The sequence below is a fragment of the Dryobates pubescens genome, chromosome 9 (assembly GCF_014839835.1).
Source record: "Dryobates pubescens isolate bDryPub1 chromosome 9, bDryPub1.pri, whole genome shotgun sequence".
Classification (NCBI taxonomy): Eukaryota; Metazoa; Chordata; class Aves; order Piciformes; family Picidae; genus Dryobates; species Dryobates pubescens.
In genome coordinates this window covers 9,133,775-9,156,603 of record NC_071620.1, presented here as the reverse complement: position 1 = coordinate 9,156,603, position 22,829 = coordinate 9,133,775, and the positions used below count along the sequence as shown (strand labels likewise).

At 38.3% G+C, this 22,829-nt stretch overlaps 1 protein-coding gene across 1 annotated transcript in view; it reads left to right on the top strand.

The window, feature by feature from the left end:
- LOC104296863 (dynein axonemal heavy chain 5) overlaps positions 1-22,829 on the top strand; it is a 167,931-nt gene that overhangs the window by 106,283 nt on the left and 38,819 nt on the right. Inside the window, exons 57-63 of the mRNA XM_054164262.1 lie at positions 2,113-2,289; positions 7,448-7,642; positions 10,824-10,979; positions 11,248-11,430; positions 14,895-15,065; positions 15,472-15,850; positions 16,985-17,256. Coding sequence (XP_054020237.1) covers positions 2,113-2,289; positions 7,448-7,642; positions 10,824-10,979; positions 11,248-11,430; positions 14,895-15,065; positions 15,472-15,850; positions 16,985-17,256 — 1,533 coding nt within the window. The remainder of the gene's footprint in view (positions 1-2,112; positions 2,290-7,447; positions 7,643-10,823; positions 10,980-11,247; positions 11,431-14,894; positions 15,066-15,471; positions 15,851-16,984; positions 17,257-22,829) is intronic.

The window sequence follows — 22,829 nt, the reverse complement described above, 5'->3', positions numbered from 1 at the left end:
ATTTCCAGTACAAAGTAGGTGCTGAGTTTTGAGAATAGTCCATAATGATTATTAGTAGTGCTCAAGAAACTAAAGGTATAGTGACATCTTGATATCATATAACACTTTATTTTAGTTTTAGTTACTGTTTTTGCTTGCAATTAATGTATCTAACAAAGTAAAACAATTTCTTGTGCTAACAATTCTTCCATATGAAGATTTATGTCATATCATAAGGCTCATATTGGGATACATTTCAGATTTAAACCAAGGAGCCAAATTCCTTTTAGCTTTAGTAAGTAGAGGAATTAAGCTTAACCTAAATAATCACCCTAAAATATTTATAAGAGGGATTACTCTTTTCCTCACCAAGTATACAAGAATAGGAGTTTGAAGCTTGTCTAATTTCCTGAATTATATTTGAAGATCAAATTTCTACTGGAGTCTTTTACAGAATTATGGGCTAATCATCATCCTCTGCACTGAGCATGAAATTTACCTTTTCTATGCAGATTTTTCTGGCTTCAGCCTGAGGTTTCTAGAGGACACAGGATACTATTCCCTCCCCCCTTCCCCCATCTGATTATTTGCTTCAGTAATTCCCTGGTTGATTACACAGATTCAGAGTTGAAGAAAGCTTTGACTTCAACCATAGTGTCCTGTGAGGCCAGAACTTCAGCATTTGTTTGCATAGCTGTACTTCAAAATATATAAATCAAAAATGTTTGATGCTTTATAATATTTTTCAATGAATTTCTAAATTTAAGCACAGCACCAAATTAGGGAGTTACAGTTCTTTACTGGGGGTTTTCTGAAGCCTTTGTAAGAGCCATGAGCTCTTATAAAACTGTTATTCCATTCTACTTTTGAAAATCCGTACCAAAAAATTTTAAAATCTATATATGGCACTTGGAGCTTTGGGTAAAACTGAGACTGAGTTGAGTGTATATTTTCTAAATGTAAAACCTGTAGGTCCTGACCAAGATTGCATATTGAGTGCTTTGAGTGGAGCAGAAATCTGAAAAGAATAAGTACAACTCAAAAATAACAGTCAGAAAATCACAGAATCATGGAATAATTGAGATTGGAAGGGACCTCTGAAGATCATCTAACCCAACCCAGCCCCATCACCTGACTCAAAGCAAGGTCAAATAGGACAGGTTTCTTAGGGCATTGCCTAATTGGATTTTGAATATCTCCAAGGATGGAGATTCCACAACCTCTCTTGGCAACCTTTTCCAGTTCTTGGCTGCTCACACAACATTGTCCACATTGGTCTGCCCTCTAATCCTTAACAATAAGTTCTCAGCTGGCTCATTGTCAGTCCCAGAGTCCCAGATGCAGAAGTCCATGCATTCCTGCTGCTCTCTCACCTGAAAGAAAACTCCCCTTCTCATATTCCCAAACTGTCTTTTCTAACAAGACTGTATACACCTGTTTCAGTACTCCAGCTAAGAAAAACCTTCTCACCATGTCCCCATGACCCACATGACATCATAACTGCATGCAGACCTCTAATTCCTTGCTTGTCCTCCATGCTGTGCACATTAGTGTACAAGCACTTCAGAGAGGTGCCCTGCTGTGCTAATTTTCCAGAAACAGTATGAAAGCTATCTGCATCGTTCAGTGTGGTAGGGACTTTGTTTATGTGGATATTCTTGGGGTGGTCTTCCATTAGCCCTGGTTTATTGGTTACAAGATACCTATTGTATACGTTATCCAACATGCGTTGTTTGCCAAACCATTCCTCCACTTCCTCATGTGATTGCTGGTCATCATCTTCTTCCCATTTCATTCCTCCTTTACAACATCTATCACGGAGTCATAGAAAAGTTAGAGGTGAAAGAGACTATTAAAGATCATCAAGTCCAACCCCTCTGTATTGAGAAGGGACATTTTTAACTAGGTCAGGTTGCTCAAAGTCTCTTCTGACCTCAGCTTGAATGCTTCCAGGGGTAAAGCATCTATTCCATCTCTGGACAACCCGTTCTGTTTCACCACCCTCACTGCAAAACATCTCTTCCTTCTACCAGCCTCCTTTAGTTAAAAATCATCATCCCTTGTTTCAAGTTAGATCTTCATGCTAGTTTTGTGCCTGCTTATTCTAACTTCTTCATTCTATTTTACATACAGCTTCGTTGGACAGAAAGCAGCAAAAACTTTCAAAATCAAATTATTAATTTAGTGGGAAATGTTCTTCTGGCCACTGGATTTCTCTCTTACTCTGGACCTTTCAATCAGGAGTACAGGAATTTGCTGCTTCAATTGTGGAAGAAAGAGATGGACAACAACAAGATTCCATACAGTAATGTAAGTGTTCACAGTGTGTGCTGATCTTACTCTTTGCCTTGCAAAGAAGTAATGTGCTGTTCTGGAAAAGTGCATAACTAGAAGATTATGTACAGGCTGCCACATTCCATCAATTTTTTAATAAATAAAAAATCTGAACAGTTGGCAGCTGAGCCTCTAAACCAGCATGTTTTAAGACCCCCTTTGTACTGTCATGCATTGCAAGATTGGTATGTAGGCCAATCTGAGAGAAAGATGCTGGCCAAGGATCACTGCCCTGGGAGGAAATTGCATAATATATGAAACAAAGTAAAATATACCACCTTAAGGCAGATTTACCTTATCATAAAAGGTTCCATTAGGTAGTATAATTTTTGCAAATACTGTGTTGAATCCATACTTTCAGTCATAAAGTCAAGCAAATCAGCCACATCTAGCGTTTACTGGAAATGGAAAAGATCTGTACTGAAGAAAACACCATTCATAAGTCTCTCCTTCAACATTTTACGTTACCCCCTTACAATTAATAACTTGTGAGTGTGTGTGTGTGAGAATAGCAAATGGTATTGCCATGCCCCTATAGTTTTCCAGGCAGTCTTTGAAGCAGCAGAGCTCAAATTAGGCCCATAGGATGGGAGTTATGCCAACTCTCGATGGTGGGGTGTTATGCCCCAACCCAATTCCAAGGCACTACCAAGATTTCCTCTGCTTCTGCTTTTACCACTGCAGTTTCACATGCTGCCTCTGAAAATGTACTCTCTCTGGAGATCCACTTTTTACTCTGAACTGTAATTTGGAGTATAAACAATGACTTTGAGTGAAAGGCTTTTAATATATTCTGTATTTCTGACATTTTACACCATACATTCTTTAACCTTCTGTTCTTCATATATCAAGTTTTGAACACAATGAACTAGTCTAGGAATAAACATTTCCATTACTTTTATTTTTATTTAGTACAGCACTATAATAGTCTAGATTTGCTAGAAAATACCTGTAAAATGCAACAAAGCAGATTTTACAGTATCACAGTATCGCTAAGGTTGGAAGAGACCTCGAGGATCATCGAGTCCAACCTGTCACCACAGACCTCATGACTAGACCATGGCACCAAGTGCCACATCCAATCCCCTCTTGAACACCTCCAGGGATGGGCACTCCACCACCTCCCTGGGCAGCCCATTCCAATGACAAATGACTCTCTCGGTGAAGAACTTTCTCCTCACCTCGAGCCTAAACCTCCCCTGGCACAGCTTGAGACTGTGTCCTCTTGTTCTGGTGCTGGTTGCCTGGGAGAAGAGACCAAGCCCTTCCTGGCTCCAACCACCTTTCAGGTAGTTGTAGAGAGCAATGAGGTCTCCCCTGAGCCTTCTTCTCTCCAGACTAAACAATCCTAGCTCCCTCAGCCTCTCCTCATAGGGCTTGTGCTCAAGGCCTCTCCCCAGCCTTGTTGCCCTTCTCTGGACACGTTTTGCTTTTTAAAGCTTCACACTGTTATTCTTAGTGTTGCTTGATTAATTCTTGATTCTAGAAAAGACCTCTGCACATTTTGAACCAGGAAATACCACCTCTGCACCCCTGTGTATTACCAATTAATGCACTCTTATCATATACTCTGCTGTCTACCCATGCCATTTACTGAAGTTTAATTTGAAGTGTCCTGTGGAAATGATTAAGTTAGACAACACCTGGATTTTGTAAAGCTTGGTTTACCTCTCTTCATTTTGCTCCCATCTAAGCTCTGAAATCCATGCCCATTTGTGAGTGGTAAGGCTGTTCGCAGTGAGTCTGACATTACAGCTTCTCCTCAATTGGCCTAAGTCTGTGCAGGCAATGATGGCCTAAAATGCAGCTCAGCTAGGGTCCTCACCATACAGCTTCAGTCCTCTGTTACATCATGTAGTACCTTTGTTAAAGAGAGCATGCTGCAATGCTGTACTGTTGTACAGGGATGGTTCCTTTACATGAATTGTGTTCTTTCCTTTTAACACTAACTCAGGAGTACCAGCTCTGGCAGCTCTCCAGTGCATAGGTTTTCTTATGGCTTATGGCATCATTGTGCCTATTCCATGACTTTCAAGAAGTGTGTCTAATGTTATTCCTTGCACCTGGAAGACAAACTCACGCTGAAGGCAGAATTTAAGCCATAATAATCAAAACTGTCCTGAGTAATCTCATCCATGTTGCCTTCCGCTTGATTTTGTGAACACCTGCATACATTTTCTCCATCAGTAAAGGCCAGAGAAATAGTTCAGAGAGTTTCTCTTGTTGTAGACAGGCAGGTCTCTTCTCCCAGGCAGCCAGCACCAGAACAAGAGGACACAGTCTCAAGCTGTGCCAGGGGAGGTTTAGGCTGGAGGTTAGGAAGAAGTTCTATACAGAGAGAGTGATTGCCCATTGGAATGGGCTGCCTGGGGAGGTGGTGGAGTCACCATCATTGGAGGTGTTCGGGAGGAGACTTGATAGGGTGCTTGGTGCCATGGTTTAGTTGATTGGGTGGGTTGGATTGGTTGATAGGTTGGACGCGATGATCTTGAAGGTCTCTTCCAACCTGGTCTGGTCTATCCTATCCTATCCTATCCTATCCTATCCTATCCTATCCTATCCTATCCTATCCTATCCTATCCTATCCTATCCTATCCTATCCTATCCTATTCTTACTCTCAGTACAGGAGTGGAGGCATTACAGCCAAATGGGTCCTGTGCTCAGCTGTCAAAGCTTTTGACAGAGCAAGTGCTGCTGGGAAGTGCTGGAAGGAAGTAAGCAACCTGTGTACAGGTGTGACTGTAGCATTGTGATACGGGTAGATTAGTATCCACGCTGCATCTTCTTTTCAGGTTCTGAGGGGATTTGACACTTAAAACCTTTACTAGGAAGACATCTGCATGAGAAGTTTGTCTTGCTGGTCATCTCATAGGAGTTAGGTGTGATTTGGGGTGATTGTTTAATTTTTTTGTTTTCAATGTTATGTGGTGCAGAATGCTTCTTGTATCAGTGATTAACCTTGACCTGACACATGGTGAACCTCACAGCCCGGTCCAATTTATGCTATGACTTACAGGGATGAATAAATCCGGCTTGCTCAGCAAAGCTCTTTGAAAGCTTCTGATAATAATTAATATGTATGGCCAGCATGGATTTGTTAATAATGCACCAGTAGCAGTTCAGTCTCAGACAAGATTCTTTACCAATGTGGTATGGGAACTATCCTACATATATCTCTCCCAGGCAGTCTTTTTCTCAAACTCGGTGTACAAAACGTTCTTAAAAGCTACTTACTTTGGAGAATATCTGTCAAGATTCTTACCATTTAAGGTTGAGAACTTGGATATATAATGCCATTAGAAAGCAAGGCATAAAGAACTAGATTTCTACCTCTATGAAGATGGTCTAACCACATTACTACTCAACTGCATCTTTCACAATTAGAGGAATACTTTCTGATTGTTTCTGTGTAGCCTTTTTTGGTTTTCATGCAGACAGGTTAGACAAAGATGGCCATAGCTAACAAGTTTCAAACCTTAATTACCACTCTGTTTAGATAGCTGCTGTTCAAGACAGGATTATGATTTCAATGATAGTGTGCAGAAAAGAGTTCTCTTTTTTCCAGTGCATTAAGTACTCACAAAAGGCGGCATATGGGCTTCTCTTAATACTTCACACCACAGGAAAGAAAGCAGCTTTGCAGTTCAAGCAAAAGGCTTGACATCTGCCTTCCTTTGTCACAGATTAACTGGCTGTGGGTGTATGAGTCATTTAGGCGTAACAATTTAAAGAGATCTGTTTAAAATTAGCTGTCTCTCTGTGTAGTTAGGCATGTAAATTATCGAAGGTTCAGATTTGCAGTGACTGATACTTCCTGCAGCAGTAAGAGAAAAAGTGCAGAGCTGGTTAGACCCTACTCATCTATTTAAGGAGTTAAACGTAGTTTTAGATGCCAGTTGTTGAAAATGTTGACTATTAAATGCTTTGCTGTCCTTCTCACAAATGGAAACTGGATTCTGAAAGTTTCCCTGTCTTCTGAGAATGGTTTGCATTGCTTCATTCAGATTCTTCAATAATCACAGTACAAAGTCAAAGGGGTAAAAAGGCTTTTGAGTTTTTCAGCCTCTGGTGTGGTATCACTAACTCCCATGATTATTATCATAAGACTCACAGGGGAGGTTTAGACTTGAGGTGAGGAGAAAGTTCTTCACTGAGCGAGTCATTCGTCATTGGAATGTGCTGCCCAGGGAGGTGGTGGAGTCACCATCCCTGGAGGTGTTCAAGAGGGGATTGGACATGGCACTTGGTGCCATGGTCTAGTCATGAGGTCTGTGGAGACAGGCTGGACTCGATGATCCTCGAGGTCTCTTCCAACCTTAGTGATACTGTGGTACTGTGATTTGAGATTTTGCTTTAGGCTTCAGACGCTGAATTAAGTGAGTTTTGCAGGAGTTACAGCCTTTTTGTTTCTTTCTAAACATGCTGTTTGTAGAGAAAATTACAAATAAGAATTCTAGAAGGAAGATAGGAGAAGCAAACAGAAAACCCTCTTTGATTTATTGGTTTTAAACTCACATAATTATTTAGCCACATTTCCAATATGGAAAGCTTGGTTTATGATTTTAAGCCTGATCTCCTTCACATGCATGTTTTTAGGAGTCCAAGCAATGTTCAAAGTGAATAAAAGTAATGAGGTCAGTTGATTTGTGCAAGTCAAACTTTAGGAAAATATATTATATGGGAAGAGTTCTGACCATAGGAACAATAACTTTCCAAGATAGTTCATGGCTATGGATCCATTGCACATCTCATCTTTCTCATTTGAGTCTCCCACAAGCCATCCTGCATTCATATGCCTTGGGGGGCACTTTACAACTCTACATAAGGAGGAAGGTCTTGTGAACAAGATTGCTACATTTTCCTCTTCATCTAGCAGGAAAAGAGTTTGCCAATACCAAAATCATCTTGTCATTAGATACTGAACTGGCTTCAGAGTTTCTCCAACACTTTCATTGTTGCTCAAATTCAATGATTTAGGCACTAAACTTTCAAGGAAGGAAACAATAGACAATAACTACTGAATCCATTCCATCAAGCATTATGATCAGAATAGGAAGAAAAAATCTTCCATCAAGCATTTTAGTATAACTCCCCTAACTGATACTAATTTTGTAATTACATATTTTCTATTAGGACCTGAATCTTACTGGTATGCTCATTGACAATGCAACGGTGGTTGAATGGAACCTCCAGGGTCTTCCTAATGATGACCTTTCAATTCAGAATGGCATCATTGTCACAAAAGCATCTAGATATCCTTTGCTGATTGATCCACAAGGTCAAGGAAAGATCTGGATTAAAAATATGGAAAAGAATAATGGACTCCAGGTAAATAATTAATGTAATATTTTTTATATGTGCCAGTTCACATCAACTGCTTTTCCTATGATCATCTTTGATATTTAAATCTTTGTAATTTAAATCTGATGTTATGGAAACATTAAAACAAGATTGATGCAGAATTTGTGACCTATCTGTATCAGGGTAAAATAGCTTGTACTGCTTTGCTTTCCAAAGCAAATTTGAATTGCCATATGATTTTTATGATTAATCTTTAAATTACTTGTCAGAGAGGAAAAAAACACCCAAATAAACACAGACATAGAGGGAAGGAAGTGACTTGCAAAATTAAGACCAGAGAGGATCAGGCACTTGGTGCCACATAAGTAATGTTTTAGGGTAAGCACTTTAGAAAGAAAAGAGGAAAAGAAAAAAAAAGTAAAGAGAGGAGAAACTGGAAAAAGAATGATGCTCTTTGAGCTATATTAAGTAGAAACCCAAAATTTAGGCTGCATCTTCATGATTAATTACATGTCATGAAATTATTTATTGCTTTATTTATTCACCCTTCTCATTTTTGATCTAGCAACACACCCTGTTTAGGATCTGGGATTTTTATTCCATTCTCAACTTTTTTTCCCCCCTCTCTTTATCTTTCTAATCAGCCTAGTCTCCATGCTTTGTTTCACCAGTAAGAATAAGTTAAGTTATGATAAAGATCTAAATCCAGGCCATATGGCACGAAGGAATTAGTTGTTAATAAGTGAAATGTATTCTACAATTGTAGATTATGAACACCATGAAATACTGCCTTCACTCCAAATGAAGTGAATGATGTGATGGATAAGAAAAAGAAACTGAGAATGAAGTTGAGGGTGATAACATCCAGACAGCTGATGGCATCATGGTGGTGTCATCAGCTAATTCCTTAACCTTCTATAGTGTGACCTCGATCTCTATTTCCTAGCATTGTTTACAAAGGCCCTACATTCCATCCCACACTAAATCCATTTTCTGATAATTTGAAGATGCTCAAAAACTGCTATGGAAATAGGAAATACTGACTGAGAATATACTGAAAAATAATGTACAACATTCCAAAATCTTGAAAATGTTGTTTCCTTTATTAAAAATATTATTAAAATCTCTCCGAGGGCATACAAGTTGTATTGACAGAATTTAGGCATTTTGTGTCTGTGAAATCTACTGTGTTACAGTAAATAACATGGCTTCCTCCAAATTACATTAGACCCCAAACTGGATCAAGAAATACTGGTGTGAGTGACCAATAGGAAACAAGAGACAGAAGGATGTATCTCGTGTGCCACTCTCTTTGAGACCTGCTCACAGTTTCAGAGAACTACTAAACTGAGCTCAGGAGTGGTAACAGTGAATCTTCATCAGTCAGGGACCTACTTGGACTCTTTCTGCAATGCTGCAACCTTTTCCTCAATAATTTTAAAAAATCCTCCCAGATGCAACTCCCTTATCTGGCACTGGGTCTGTATTGTCTCCTGCTCTTGTGATGTAACAGCATGCAGAAGCAGACCACAACCACACAAGTTCCACTAGACCATTCTCTGGTCTAGTAATTGTTTAAGGATCTTATATCATATTCACCAAAGCAGGGACTGGGAGATATAGATCAAAATACTCTTTCCCTACTATTCATGCACTGTAAGTGATGATGACATTTAACTGATGAACCAGATTAAAATGTCTACCAGGCTGGCCTAGTAGTCAGTATGTGTGAATATCCAGCCTATGAATTGTAAATCTTGGCAGGGCTTAAGCACTGAGCTCCTGAGGACTCTCAAGACTTAACATGTCTTGGAATAGGTACAGATGCAGACTCAAAATGCAGAGGAAGCTTTCCTGATGAAAATTCAGTCAGTTATTGCTTTTAGACATTGTTAGAAGAACCTGAGTTCTCCTTCTGTATAATCCAGGAGGAACAGAGTTGTGTCAAGACCCTAAATACCAAAGCATTTAGATTATGCTTTTACATCTGGGGCATTGCAATTTGCTATGGTTTTGTTAGGGTTCTATTGTTGGTCTCTAAGACACTAACTTTATCTCTCAGTAGGCAACATGATGTTTTGTTGGATACACATATGCCTACGTTATTACAAGAGTAAAAGTGTAAAGTGGTGGAACATAGTATTTATTTTTAGGTAGTATACTGTCTTAAGACTGTGTGATATTGCTCTAGATCTTTTAATTACACCCTTTTAAAAGAGTGTCCTGCCTGCAAGACAAGGATTTGTTTTAAAACCATGTCTATTCTAGAGTTTTTTCTGGTAAAAAAATCACCCTAAGTCTATTCAATTATCATCTCAAAGGCTTGTGATAAATTTATTAAATTCAAATAAGTGAAAAAGAGTTTGTGTGATTTTTAACAATTTTAAGATTTTGTGTCATGAAATGGGAGTTGAATGGGAAACTGAACATCTGATGTGAGACCAGGTCTCCTATGTAACACTGGTTCCCTGTCTGAGCCCTATAAGTATTTCCCTGCTTCACTTTAGTGTTCTGAACATAAAACCCCCAAATATTTAAAAGGTATCAGGATACTACAGTGATTAGATAGATATGTAGGTAAAAAAAAGAAGAAATAAACAGCAACAGGCAATAGGGATCCTCTTTTCTGTTAAGCTTAAAGCAAATTGAGCACAAACCCTTTGAGGAGAGGCTGATGGAGCTGGGATTGTTTAGCCTGGAGAAGAGGAGGCTCAGGGGAGACCTTATTGCTGTCTACAACTACATGAAGGGTGGTTGTAGCCAGGAGGGGGTTGGTCTCTTCTCCCAGGCAACCAGCACCAGAACAAGAGGACATAGTCTCAAACTGCACTAGGGGAAGTTTAGGCTCGAGGTGAGGAGAAAGTTCTTCACATAGAGAGTTGTTAGCCATTGGAATGTGCTGCCTAGGGAGTTGGTGGAGTAACCATCCCTGGAGGTGTTCAAGAGGGGATTGGACGTGGCACTTGGTGCCATGGTTTAGTATTCATGAGGCGTTGGGTGACAGGTTGGACTTGATGATCTTTGAGGTCTTTTCCAACCTTACTGATTCTGTGATTCTATGATCTATCATTTCAGCAGAGGTGAGTCTTGGTCCCTAAGATGTAATAATTTCTGTAGAGTGAGTATAATTTTTGAAAGCTGCAATAGATGCTATGCTGTTTTCTATGTGCTTGCAAAGGCGTGCTGTACTGTGAGCAAATCTTTCTAGGTTACAGCTATGAACCACAAGTTCTTCAGAAGCCATGTAGAAGACTGCCTGTCCCTTGGCCGACCTTTGTTAATAGAAGATGTTGGAGAGGAACTTGATCCTGCTCTTGATAACATCTTGGAAAAAAATTTCATAAAATCTGGTTCATCACACAAAGTAAGATGAATTGTGAACATTATGGTGAAAAACAGCAGAAGAGATGCTGGTGTCGGGTAGAGTGGGCACTACAGTGATTCACACTTTTGCAACGCTTAGGAAAAAGAGCAGTGAACTCATGGGGTTGGGGGATTTCACCCTTGAAGCAGAAAATGTGGAAAGTGTAAATGAAAATGTGAAAAAAAACAACCAATTCTTTTTCCCATTGGAAACAGCAGCTTTTTCTGAATCCAGCTTTTGAAAATCAAAGAATATGTTTTATTTGCAGGTGAAAGTAGGTGACAAGGAGGTAGATCTGATGAAGGGGTTTACCCTTTACATGACAACAAAATTGGCTAATCCAGCCTATACTCCAGAAATCAGTGCAAGAACAACAGTGATTGACTTTACTGTTACTATGAAAGGGCTGGAAGATCAGCTCCTTGGCCGAGTCATCCTCACAGAAAAACAGGTATCTGGTTGTTTGCACTATTTGTGTGGAGGGAAGGCCTGTTCAGTGTCTGCATCATGAATGGATGTATTCTATGTCTTGTGGGCAATTAAATACGAGAACTAGAAAACTGAAATGTGAACAGAAGTTCAGGGTACTGTGCATTTGATGAAAGACAATGTGGAGCTGCTTTTTTAATTGAATGGAGGGACCTAAACATTAAGATCTGGCCTTGGAAAGGGAAGAAACAAAATTATTCATTAAAAATACATCACAGGCCTATACATGACATATATACAGCATCTTTATTCCTTCATATGTAGCAAAAGTTCCTTGTTCAGTCAGAAACCTCCTATATTCTGAATTCTTTTTTAAACTTAATTTGAATTGCATGAATAAATGCTTATGAACTTGAACTACTTTTACCAGCCAGGCTCTAGCATTTAAGGAGATATGAGATTTTTCAGGAGGAACACTGACTTAAGTCTGCCCTTACTAAAATTTCCATTGATTATGTGGAAGCAAATATAAGGAATTAAATCTTCTCTCATGTGTTTTTCAGGAGTTTTATTTCATAATACAAAATCTGAGATGTCCTCCAAAATAATTTAATTCTTATATAATTTTTTAAAAAATTGATGTAATTTCATAGCCTGGTTATCCAAAAACTTGGGAGTCCATCCATCATAGGCACTGGGGACAAATGTGGGGTTTTTACTGTGGCAGTTGTACCACTAAATACATGAATGCTTTGGTCCCATTACACTAAGATGAAATATTTTCTTCCTTTCTCATTAAAGTAAAAGTTGTATTTCACATCAAATTATTAAATGACATTTCAAATGGAACATTTCATAATTGTGTCTTCATGAGAAATGTAACAGTGATTAAGGTTTGGATTAGCAGAGCTGCTGTTTTAAGAAGTAACTCAGGTAGACTTTCTCATGTGGGAGCAGTTTCCCACCTAAAGGAATTCTTTCCTCCTTCTTTGACTTGCCAAAGCACGTTCTAACCAGTGTGCTTTAGTGATGCCATCACTTTCTCTAGCCAACACCTTTCCACTTTGCTCAGACAAGCATTTGCTGAAGCTGGGACTAGAAGCTAAGTGCCCTTCTACCTGAACTACCCAACTACCTGAAGGGAGGTTGTAGACAGACGGATGTTGGTCTCTTCTCCCAGGCAGCCAGTACCAGAACAAGAGGACACAGTCTCAGGCTGCACCAGGGGAGGTTCAGGCTGGATGTTAGGAAAAAGTTCTATACAGAAAGAGTGATTGCACATTGGAATGGGCTGCCTGGGGAGGTGGTGGAGTCGCCATCACTGGAGGTTTTCAGGAGGAGACTTGATGGGGTGCTTGGTGCCGTGGGTTAGTTGTTTGGGTGGTGTTGGATTGGTTGATGGGTTGGATGCGATGATCTTGAAGGTCTCTTCCAACCTGGTTTATTCTATGTATTCTATGTATTCTATGTATTCTTTCAGTTTGACAGTCACAACAAGAGGCTAGAAAAGCCCAAACTCCCTCTGAATTATTCAGTGAAAAATGGAAAATTTACAAAAGTGGGTACTGAGGAAGAGCTGTCTACTAGCAGGGTGGAACAAAGGCTAGGGATTCAAACCAGTTAATCTTTACTCTAATAGAAGTATGCTTATATAAGCAAAATTGAACAGCATCATCAGGAGTAGCTGGGACTGAGTAACAACTCCTCTCAGATGGGAGACAGAGGTTTAAATCAAGATAGAAGTGACATTGTTTTCTAACGACCTATATAGAAGGTTCTACTTGTAAACTCTTAAATAAAGACAGATACTTGCTCATCTCCCCACACATAAATACTCTTGCTCTGTGCTTTTTTGCCTGTGCAAAACTGTTATAAGAATTCATATTGAGTATGTGTAGCAACACCTGACTGCATTTGGCAAAAATATGCTCACTTAAAAATATTCATCCAGTGCTGTGTATTAGCTGAAGAGAGCTGCGGGGGTAGTCGGTTGGTATCAGCACTACATGCTGCACAGGGAAGTGGTAGCAGGTGAACAACATTTAATAAACTTCTTCCCTTTAGGAGACAGGAAGACATCACAGTTGTTCTGTCACTTCTGTCTGAATAAGAGATGAATGTCCTGTGGTAGATAGCCAGAGTCACTGGAGCTCAGATAAATATGGTTCAAAGACAAGACAGAGCACAAAGATAGAATCTGAAGAGCAGGTTATCTGTTACAAATACAAAGACAAGTTTATGATGACTGAGCTTCAAAGGTTGCTTCTGTAACTATATTATAAAAAAATGTTAGCATCCTTTTGTCCTTTGATAATGAAGTTACTGCCACTATTTATGTTCAAGTCAGCTATTTTTCATGTTACAAATGTGGTTGTGAAATCCTCTTGCAAACAAGAGCCTGGCACCTGGTATATTCACTAATTTTCTGAAAGATACTCTTTACAGACTTACAACTAGAATGGATGAGGTGCCTGTTCTTAAACTAAGCACAAGTAGAATTTAAGCATGTACTTAAATGTATGTTTGAGTATTATGTAGAACAACTCCTTTTGTGTAATTTTTTTTTTCTTTAATGATAAAAAAAGAGGAGAAAATGCACCAAAAAATAGAGCTGAATCACTGATGCTTGAGTCATTCTTCTCTTTTAGGATGCAGTTGTTTGTACCTTCCACAGAGCTTCATTGGATAGCCCTAGAATATATTAAAAACAAATTTCCAAAGAAGAAATTTGTGAGAGTAGAGAAATGTGATACTTCTTCAAAATGCAGGAAAGCCTGTCCTGTCCTGCATAAACCTGTACATCTCCTTTTTCTCTAAACTGGCATGTTGAGAAGAATGAAAATAAACTGAAGTCATAGGTGTAGCTAGACTGGCATTATTAACTGTCCTTTTCTTACAGGAAGGTTGATTTGACTGATTAGGTAAAGGTAGGCAGCAAGTGTATCCCTTAGTTGTGTTGGACTGTGCTGTGCAGATGCCTCATTTCACTTGGCATTGTGTTGACTTATCTGTCATTGTTCCCTTGCCACTTTTTGTAGAAATAGCATACAAATTCCAAATGACATAGATCATAATGGTAACGCTTCCTATTTTACAGGCAGCAGAGGAGCGTATCTTAGAATCATAGACATTAGAAATGAGAAAGGTCATCCAGTCAGCTTCTCTAACAACATAAAATCCATCCATACAATGCATCTTTCAGTCCTTTTATCACTTCCCATTGGAAACTAGTTTTAGCACTTTGTGCATCTTACTGTGAGAAAGCTTTTCCTGGTAATTCCGATGTGTTTTTACTCCTCAGCATGCTACATTAGTCAAATGCAGTATACATAGGAATTACTTCAGTGTGTAGTACTTCTGGGTTTTATAGAAAAAGCAGCAAAGCCCCCAGTCTGTCATGCATGAAATCACATATTTTCTGTGTCATTACAAGGAGTCCCTCTTTGAATTAATCTGAAGTATTCTAAGGAAAATTTCTGAATACAGGAACTGGAGGCAGAAAGAGGCAAACTGATGGAAGAAGTGACATCTAACAAAAGGAAAATGCAAGAGCTTGAAGATAATCTACTCGTCCGTCTAACCGGTACAGAGGGCTCTTTGGTTGAAGATGAGTCTCTGATACAAGTCTTAAGAATCACTAAAACAACAGCAGAAGAGGTGAATTGTTAATGTAGTGTGCATGCATTTTTGTAATTTTAATTTAAAGATTATTTGTAGAAAGATTCTTTTTTCCATTCAGAGCCACTATATAACATCAGGCTTCTTAACAAATAAATAGTAGAAACACTATCGTTTTTTCTCCATAAAATGCTGCAAAATTAAACTGTTACCTGGGTATTGCTTTATATTCCATGTGTACTCTGCAGGTGTAAGTCTGAGTCAAATCCCATTGTGCTTTGTGTTTGAACACAAGAAGACACAATGTCTGCATTGAAACACTGGCAGAGGGAAGCAAAAATTGACTGAAAATACCATTGTGATCTTAGTCGAGACATTTTCTTTTTACTTGTACAGTATAAATCACAAGTGACATGCCTTAATCTGCATGGTCTTTTCAATTAAGGTCAGTGAAAAATTAAACATAGCAGCGGAGACAGAGGTGAAAATCAATACTGCACGTGAAGAGTATCGGCCTGTTGCTCATCGTGGTAGCATCCTTTATTTCCTGATTGTGGAAATGAGCTTGGTTAATGTCATGTACCAAACATCCTTACGGCAGTTCCTTGGCATTTTTGAGCTATCACTGGAGAGATCTCAGAAATCTCAGATCACAGCAAAAAGGGTAGAATACATAATTGAGCATCTCACCTATGAAGTCTTCAAGTACACAGTTCGAGGGCTATATGAAAATCACAGGTTCCTGTTTACACTACTTCTGGCACTGAAGATTGACTTGCAGGCCAAGAAAATTTCACACACTGAGTTTGAGATGCTGGTCAAAGGTAATTTCTCTACAAATGTTCCTATTCACATATGTCTGTGAACTGCTAAATGCAGATTTTTCAGTGCTTGCACTAGCAATATGGTGTCTCTAGTGGATCAAATGGGTTTTTTTAACTGGTGAATGAAGGCATGTACAGCCCAAGAAGGAACTAGGAGACAAATTTTCCAAAACAAGAGCCATATAGAAAATTCCTTATCAAACTTTTATACTTAAATAATGATTCAACTGACTTAATTTACATTGTAAAAGAGAAAAAAAAGTCTATTTTGTAAGAGACCATATAGTTTTCTCCTGTATGCCTCTTCTTTGAATTGCCCTGTGCCTATGTGTGTGAGCTTAGAGACAGTAGAGACAGTCAGCAAAATCTCTTTTAAGAAATGATGGGCAGGTATGTGAATGCATGAGAACTCTTTCACTCATTTAAGTGTCAATATGAAAAGAAGTGGAAATCAGTTACATGCTGTAAAATATTGTTCTATGTTGTCTCCATTGCATTATGCCACAACTGCATGTCACTATTAAGATGCAATAACAGAGAAAAATTTTAACAAACTTTATAAAGCTTTGATGGTGGTGGGCTCCACTGTCTCCAAGATATGGTAAGTAAATCAGGTACCAAGATAAAATAAATCCAGTCAGGTAGTTGCTTTGCAAATATCTATTTGTCTTCAGATATGATTCAGCTGTGTTGGAGGTGGGCACAATGATGCCATTATAGTGCCCAGTGGTGGTTGAGCTGAGAGGCTGTTGAAGTTACAGAGCCCTGAAAATGAATGCATCGTGTGCTTGCTTATGCTGTACTCTAGGTGCATGAGGATGGTGTTTAACTTATGTCCTTTCTACACCTGGTCTAAAGAGTTGGGTTTGAGTATTCTTTTAGGTAGGCAAGTTTTACTCCAGATGCACAGATGGAGAAAAAGCAGCAGCGCAAAAAGTACTGAGATATGTTTGGGAGGCACTTGAGACCATTTCCCCAGTCCATCTTTGTTTCCATGCAAATTCTATGTCTCCATGTCCTGGATTACGAAAATATTTACTGAATAAAAGATAGAAACAAATATATTTTTTTCTTTCTTGTAAGTTTTCTGTTTAACAATGGTTGTTTTCCTCTGTAATGCTTTTCACTTTGCAGGAGGTGCTAGTTTGGATTTGAATTCTGTGGAGCCAAAACCAAAAAAGTGGATCCTTGATGTGACATGGCTCAATCTTGTGCAGTTGTCAAGCTTGCACCCTTTTAATCAACTCCTGGTGCAAATTGTTAGGAATGAGAAGTCTTGGAAAGCTTGGTTTGATGAAGAAGCACCTGAAAGAGCTGTTATTCCTGATGGGTATGACAGCTTACTGGATCAGTTCCATAAGCTGCTCCTTGTTCGTAGCTGGTGCCCTGATCATACCGTTGCCCAAGTAAGATATGCTTTTGAACAGTGGTTGTACTGTGTGGCATCTCCTCTAGAACTGATAATTCCAAACTTATGTTCTCTGAACTTGTTTTTATCTTGATATTTGTCACAGAATGAGTTTTGCTGAAAATCAGATATTGATATCCTTGTTACAATATTAATTTATTTAATTGCAATGAATTAGAAAGGGCATTGCAAAGCATGAGAGAAATTGTGTTGGAGCTGTAAGAACACTATTCTTTTTGTGTGGCACATCTAAAGTTGAGTTATGAAACTTTTAAAGTGGATATATTCATCTGGAGAATAAGAAGATATATATGTATTATTTCACAGCAGTGGAAAGACAACAGTTAATTTTGGTGACAAGTGCACTAAAATAGCAGATAAACTGTTCATTTACCCTCCTTGATAAGGAAGTAATAATTAAGACTTTCTCATGGCAGATGTCATAAAAGAAACTGCAATAGAGCAACAGGTTTTACAAAATCCCTGTTATTTCAATTTCCCTTCTCTGTGTAGTTCTGAAAGAGATGCATGAGCCTATGACTATCCTCCTTTCACTTTTTTCCCCTCTTTAGCTACAATAGAAAGTTGTACTTCTGACTTCTTGCATATCTCAACTTTACATGTTACATCTCATGGTCACATCTGTGTTCTATTTAGGAGACACTATAATTTCACAGACTGCTTTTTCAACAAGAGCCCCCTCCCTCCTTTTTCCTTTTCCTCCCTTCAGCTGGTAAATAAGTGAGAAGTATGGGAGCACAATCCTACACACTTTAAATAGACCAAAATTATAATGCTGCTGCTGCTCGTTAGAGAAAGGTCTCTGAACAGTGGTTTCAAAAATGAATTATTTCAAATTTTGAGGAAAGAGGGGATCCTTTTTGTTATTATCTTCTTTAATTCATATTTCCCTATTGTATTTCCTCAATTTACAAATTTTCAGTCTTCTTTGCTAGGGCAGAAGTTACACTTAACAGTGGATGATTATTTGTTTTGCAGTTGGTATCTTCCTCAGCCCACCTTGTTCCTGGGTGTTCCTCTCCACAGTAAATGCCTTAGAATCTGTGCTAATAGTTTACACAGTTGGAAAATCATGCCAGTCAAAAAAAAGGTTTCATACACCAGGATATCCTTAAAAGTCCTTTTAGAAAATGTCTGAAAAGTGGACAGTAGAGGCATAGGGAGGGTTTGACCTTTACGGATAAAGTCTGAGCTGTGTTTATGTTTTGTAGAAGTAGATATTCAGCATAAGGAATTTGAACTAGGTAACCAATGGACAGGAGAATTTATTTGAAGTTCCAACAAATATATGGAAGACTGTAAGTGGGTCAGATGAAAGATCTGTCTAATCTGCTGTGTTGGAGAGACACAGTCCACAATACATGCTTAGAAGAAGAATAGAACTGCTATAGAGAAACTCTTTTGTCTGGCTGTCCACTAAGCTTTAGCAGTCAGTAATTTAGGGACAATGTCTGGACTGTCCTCGGAGCTGACAGTGGATCTATTCTGCCAGGATTTCTTTAATTCTTTTAAAAAATCCATTTAGTATCCTCTAGTGACAATGTTCACAGGATGGCTGTTGTGTGAACTGAATTGTGTGAACCGAATTCTTTCTTTTCCTTGTTTGAAGTTCGCTATCTGAGTATTTAAATGGTTGCCTTCTGTCAACTGTAACTTTTATTATACCAAAGTTGAAACTTAGAGTTTAGAAAGTCATGGCCTTCCAATGCAGGTATTGGTAGATTTCACATGAATTAATTTAGGTAAAAAACCAAAACCAAACCATAATGTATATATTTCTGGTAACTTTTTTTTTTTTTTCCTTTTTTTTTTTCCCCCCTTCTCTTTTTAGGCTCGACACTACATTGCAGAATCTCTTGGAGAGAAATATACAGAAGGATTTATTCTAGAAATGGAGGCAATGTGGGCAGAAAGTGACTGTAGAACACCTTTGACATGCTTTTTATCAGTGGGGTCTGACCCCACCGAAAGTATAGAACGTCTTGCAAAATCAAAGGTAGGTATCCTCTTGAATTGAGTTTGCTAGACCTGATAAAGGCACTGAAAACTAGAAATGATATTTCCACAACTTAAAGATGTTCAAATAATGATGCTTATGTCCATATCATTGTTCTCTGGAAGTTCATTTTGGAACAGCAGCCAAAATGCATTTAGTGAGGGAACGGAAATGTTACATTCTTTTTGTTTCCAGTTGCTTGATTCCAAGCAGACTATGATAGTCCATTACTTAGTGAAATTGTTTAGATAGAAGAGCAAAGCAATACTTGTGATTTTCACTGTGTCACATTCACTGTAAAAGGACCTGACAGTATGATAGCTACAAGAAGATACAGGAAAAAAAAATCATAAATGTGGTGTCAAGAGAAATTAATTTAGAGACCCTACTACTCAGTTCACTTGATAGAGACTTTCAAAGTTTCTTTGCAGCACAGCATCACTTTAAGGCACTCTGTGCTTTATGGTTTACAATGTAGACACAAGTATATTTTTCCCAAGAGGAAGTTATTCACAGATCTCTGTAATTTTTCCTTTCTGTTAGAATGCATCTTCACTTTGAGATGAAAGATTTTAGTATGCACTAAGTAAGACTTGCAAAAGTGGGGAGCACCAATCTCTTTCCCTTAGTAATTAGAAAGTTTAGATGCTGATTCTTACTGGAATTTTATTTGTCTGACTGTGATAAACAGTGCTTAAATTTAGGATCTAATTCTCACTTGAGTGTTTAAATGGAAGAATCTAAAGTCTGAAGTTGTTGATGTGCTCCTTGTCTCCAAAAATTGTCAACCAGATAGCCAGCCAATATACAAAGACAGGGAGGGAGAAGGATGGCAGTTCTGTGAGCAGAATTTTTAGATTTATTGGAAGAATGATTTTATTTCTATTCACAAAATATTCTATTGCCTTTTCCTAAGAAACCAGAGACATTTTGACTTTGCAGTAGATATGAAATTAACTGCAAGAATATGTGTAGACTGGAAACAGGCATTTTTTTTTTTTAGTCCCTTTTCAAGTCCAAATAAGCACATTAGGTGGTTGTGATTGGATTCCTGTTTTCATGGCCTATGGTGTGAATACTAATGCAATGTCAGCTTTATGATGCTTTTTTTCATTCACTTACTCTGCTCTTAAACATATGTATCCTTTGAAGTAGGCTCCTAGATAAGTGCTTTGTTTCCAGCAGGAATATGGTTCTGTAATATATATATTATTTATTATGTATAATAAAGAGTGGCTCTTGTGAAAGCAATTCAGAACACCTGATTAAAACTTTGACTTGCATCAAGGAGTTCAGTATTTCTATCCCACTGACTATGTAAGGGGACAGTTGACACTAACCTTCTAATAGGGTCACTTGAAATCAGCCGATCACTTGTTCTCTTGCAAGAAGTAGAACAAAATAATCTTCCCTTTTATCAAATCTTACTCCTATCTAGGAAGTGCTGGTAGGAAGAAGGTGCTCTGTAATTGTGGCTCTTAAAAGACAGCATGTTTTTGTGTCATTCTGAGAGTGTATTGCAGTGGGCAGTTTTAATATGATTAAACATGCACCAACTTGTCCATCCCCATCTCATGCTTTTTTGGCTGCATGCCTGAGCAGGAGGCCAGAAGTGAAGGCAGCCATGCTCTCCTTCAGTGCCTCACTGAGAGATTGGAGGTGGACAGCCCTTTGGTTTCATCCTTCATTGGTTTTTCCCAACCCCTTCAGTAGGAAACAACATCCTTACAGATGGGAATAGAGAGGTTTGGGGAGAAATTATGACTGTGCTTATCCCAAGAAAGGTTGGACCGGATGATCCTTGAGGTCCCTTCCAACCTGTGTTCAAGGAAGGATTCAAGGATTCTAAATCCTTTAAGTAAACATGTAGAAAGTGAGGTTGCAAAAGAACTAAAGGCATTGCCTTGTTTATTAACACATGGCTTATGATCAAGGCAACATCAACTAGGATGTCAAAATCTGAAGTTCAACTGTAAAATGCAGAGTTAACTAATGTTTAACTGTAAAGTTCTTGTCTGATTTCTTGAAGTAAAGTTCTTACCATAGAGCAAAGAGAAACCTTTCAAATTTACAAAAGCCATCCAAATTCTGCAAATCCAATTGCAAATGCAGGCCATTTTTGGTTTTAATCTAAAAATGTATAATATCATGGTGGGCCTGGAGGAGCACTTCTAGCTTTTGAAAAATTATATCTAGAAATCATTTACAGTTTCAGAAACATTCACAAGAGGGTTTGGCCTTTTTTTCCTAGTTTGTCAACAAATTATCCTTAGTTCCTGTATTTCTCTGGGCTTTCTCTACTTCTCCCAGAAGAAACCTTTGACTTAGCATAGATTAATTGCACCAAGGATCTTGGTGTATATATATGATTCTATAACTCCAAATTATTTATGCTGGACCTTTTACAAGCGTGATTGGTAGTCTTAGAATGGACTGTCAGTACTGATGGTACCTCTAAATATGATATTAACAATATAAATATGCAGTTTGAAATGTTCAAATTTGTGGCCAGAATTTATTTTATTTTATTTTAGATGGCCTTCTCCCAAATAAATGCAAACAGTGTCTGTGACTATAACCTTTTTATAATCAAAGCAAGCTCTGTCTTAATACTAGTTGGATTTCTGCCCTCTTCACTTTCACTTAAAGACAGAGTGGAAATGTAACTTTCTGAATGAAAATTATGTTCATTAGTCCTAGGATGTTGACTCAATTAAAATAAGACATTTTTATTATTGTAAAGATAGTTTCTTCTTTCAGGGAATGATACACAAAACCTTCAGCAGAACTGTGTGGGCCACTGTAGTGACTAAAATGGAAGTATTTTCATCTGGCTAGTGATGTATTAAGATGACACAGATATATTAGTATGACTGACTATTGAGAGAAACATGATGTACACAGACATTTTGATAGAGTTCTTTCAGAAAGAGTAAAATGAGGACAAGTGAAAAATATTTTTTCCTTATCATGATGTACATTTGAAAGGTAACACTGCTGAGAAGAGAAAATGTTGAGCAGATGCTTTGTTAGGGAATAATGTACCAGCTGAATACTTATGTACTCTGCAGGGATAGTCATAGTCTTCGACTTAGAAGGGCGCTAAGCAGAACTCAGATACAAAAGTAAAGCTTTTGCTCCTCCAGCACACAGGCAACATAACAGACTATTTAGTTTTGCTTCTTCTAGCTGCAATTTCAGATTTTACTGACCTGAGAGCAGGATTTAACTGCTTTCTTATATTTGGTATTCTCTTCTTAAATCTTTTGCCAGGATGTGGAGTATCATATGCAGCTGCTGTATTTATACTGTTCGTGAAATCAGGTCTGGACCTGTTCTGTGACACAAAGGCCAGATGACCCAGCACAGTTTGTGCCCATATGCTTAATCTTTTTGGTTCTTCAAAAGTAGGACAGCCCCATCCACACTCTTTAGGACTGGATTACTTCCTTCTTTTTTTGTTTCACAATGGCAGAGTCCCAGTAGGAGGAAAAATTAAGATTAAACTTTATGGTTCTTGGCTAGCTGAAGACAGACCCAGATTTATAAACCTT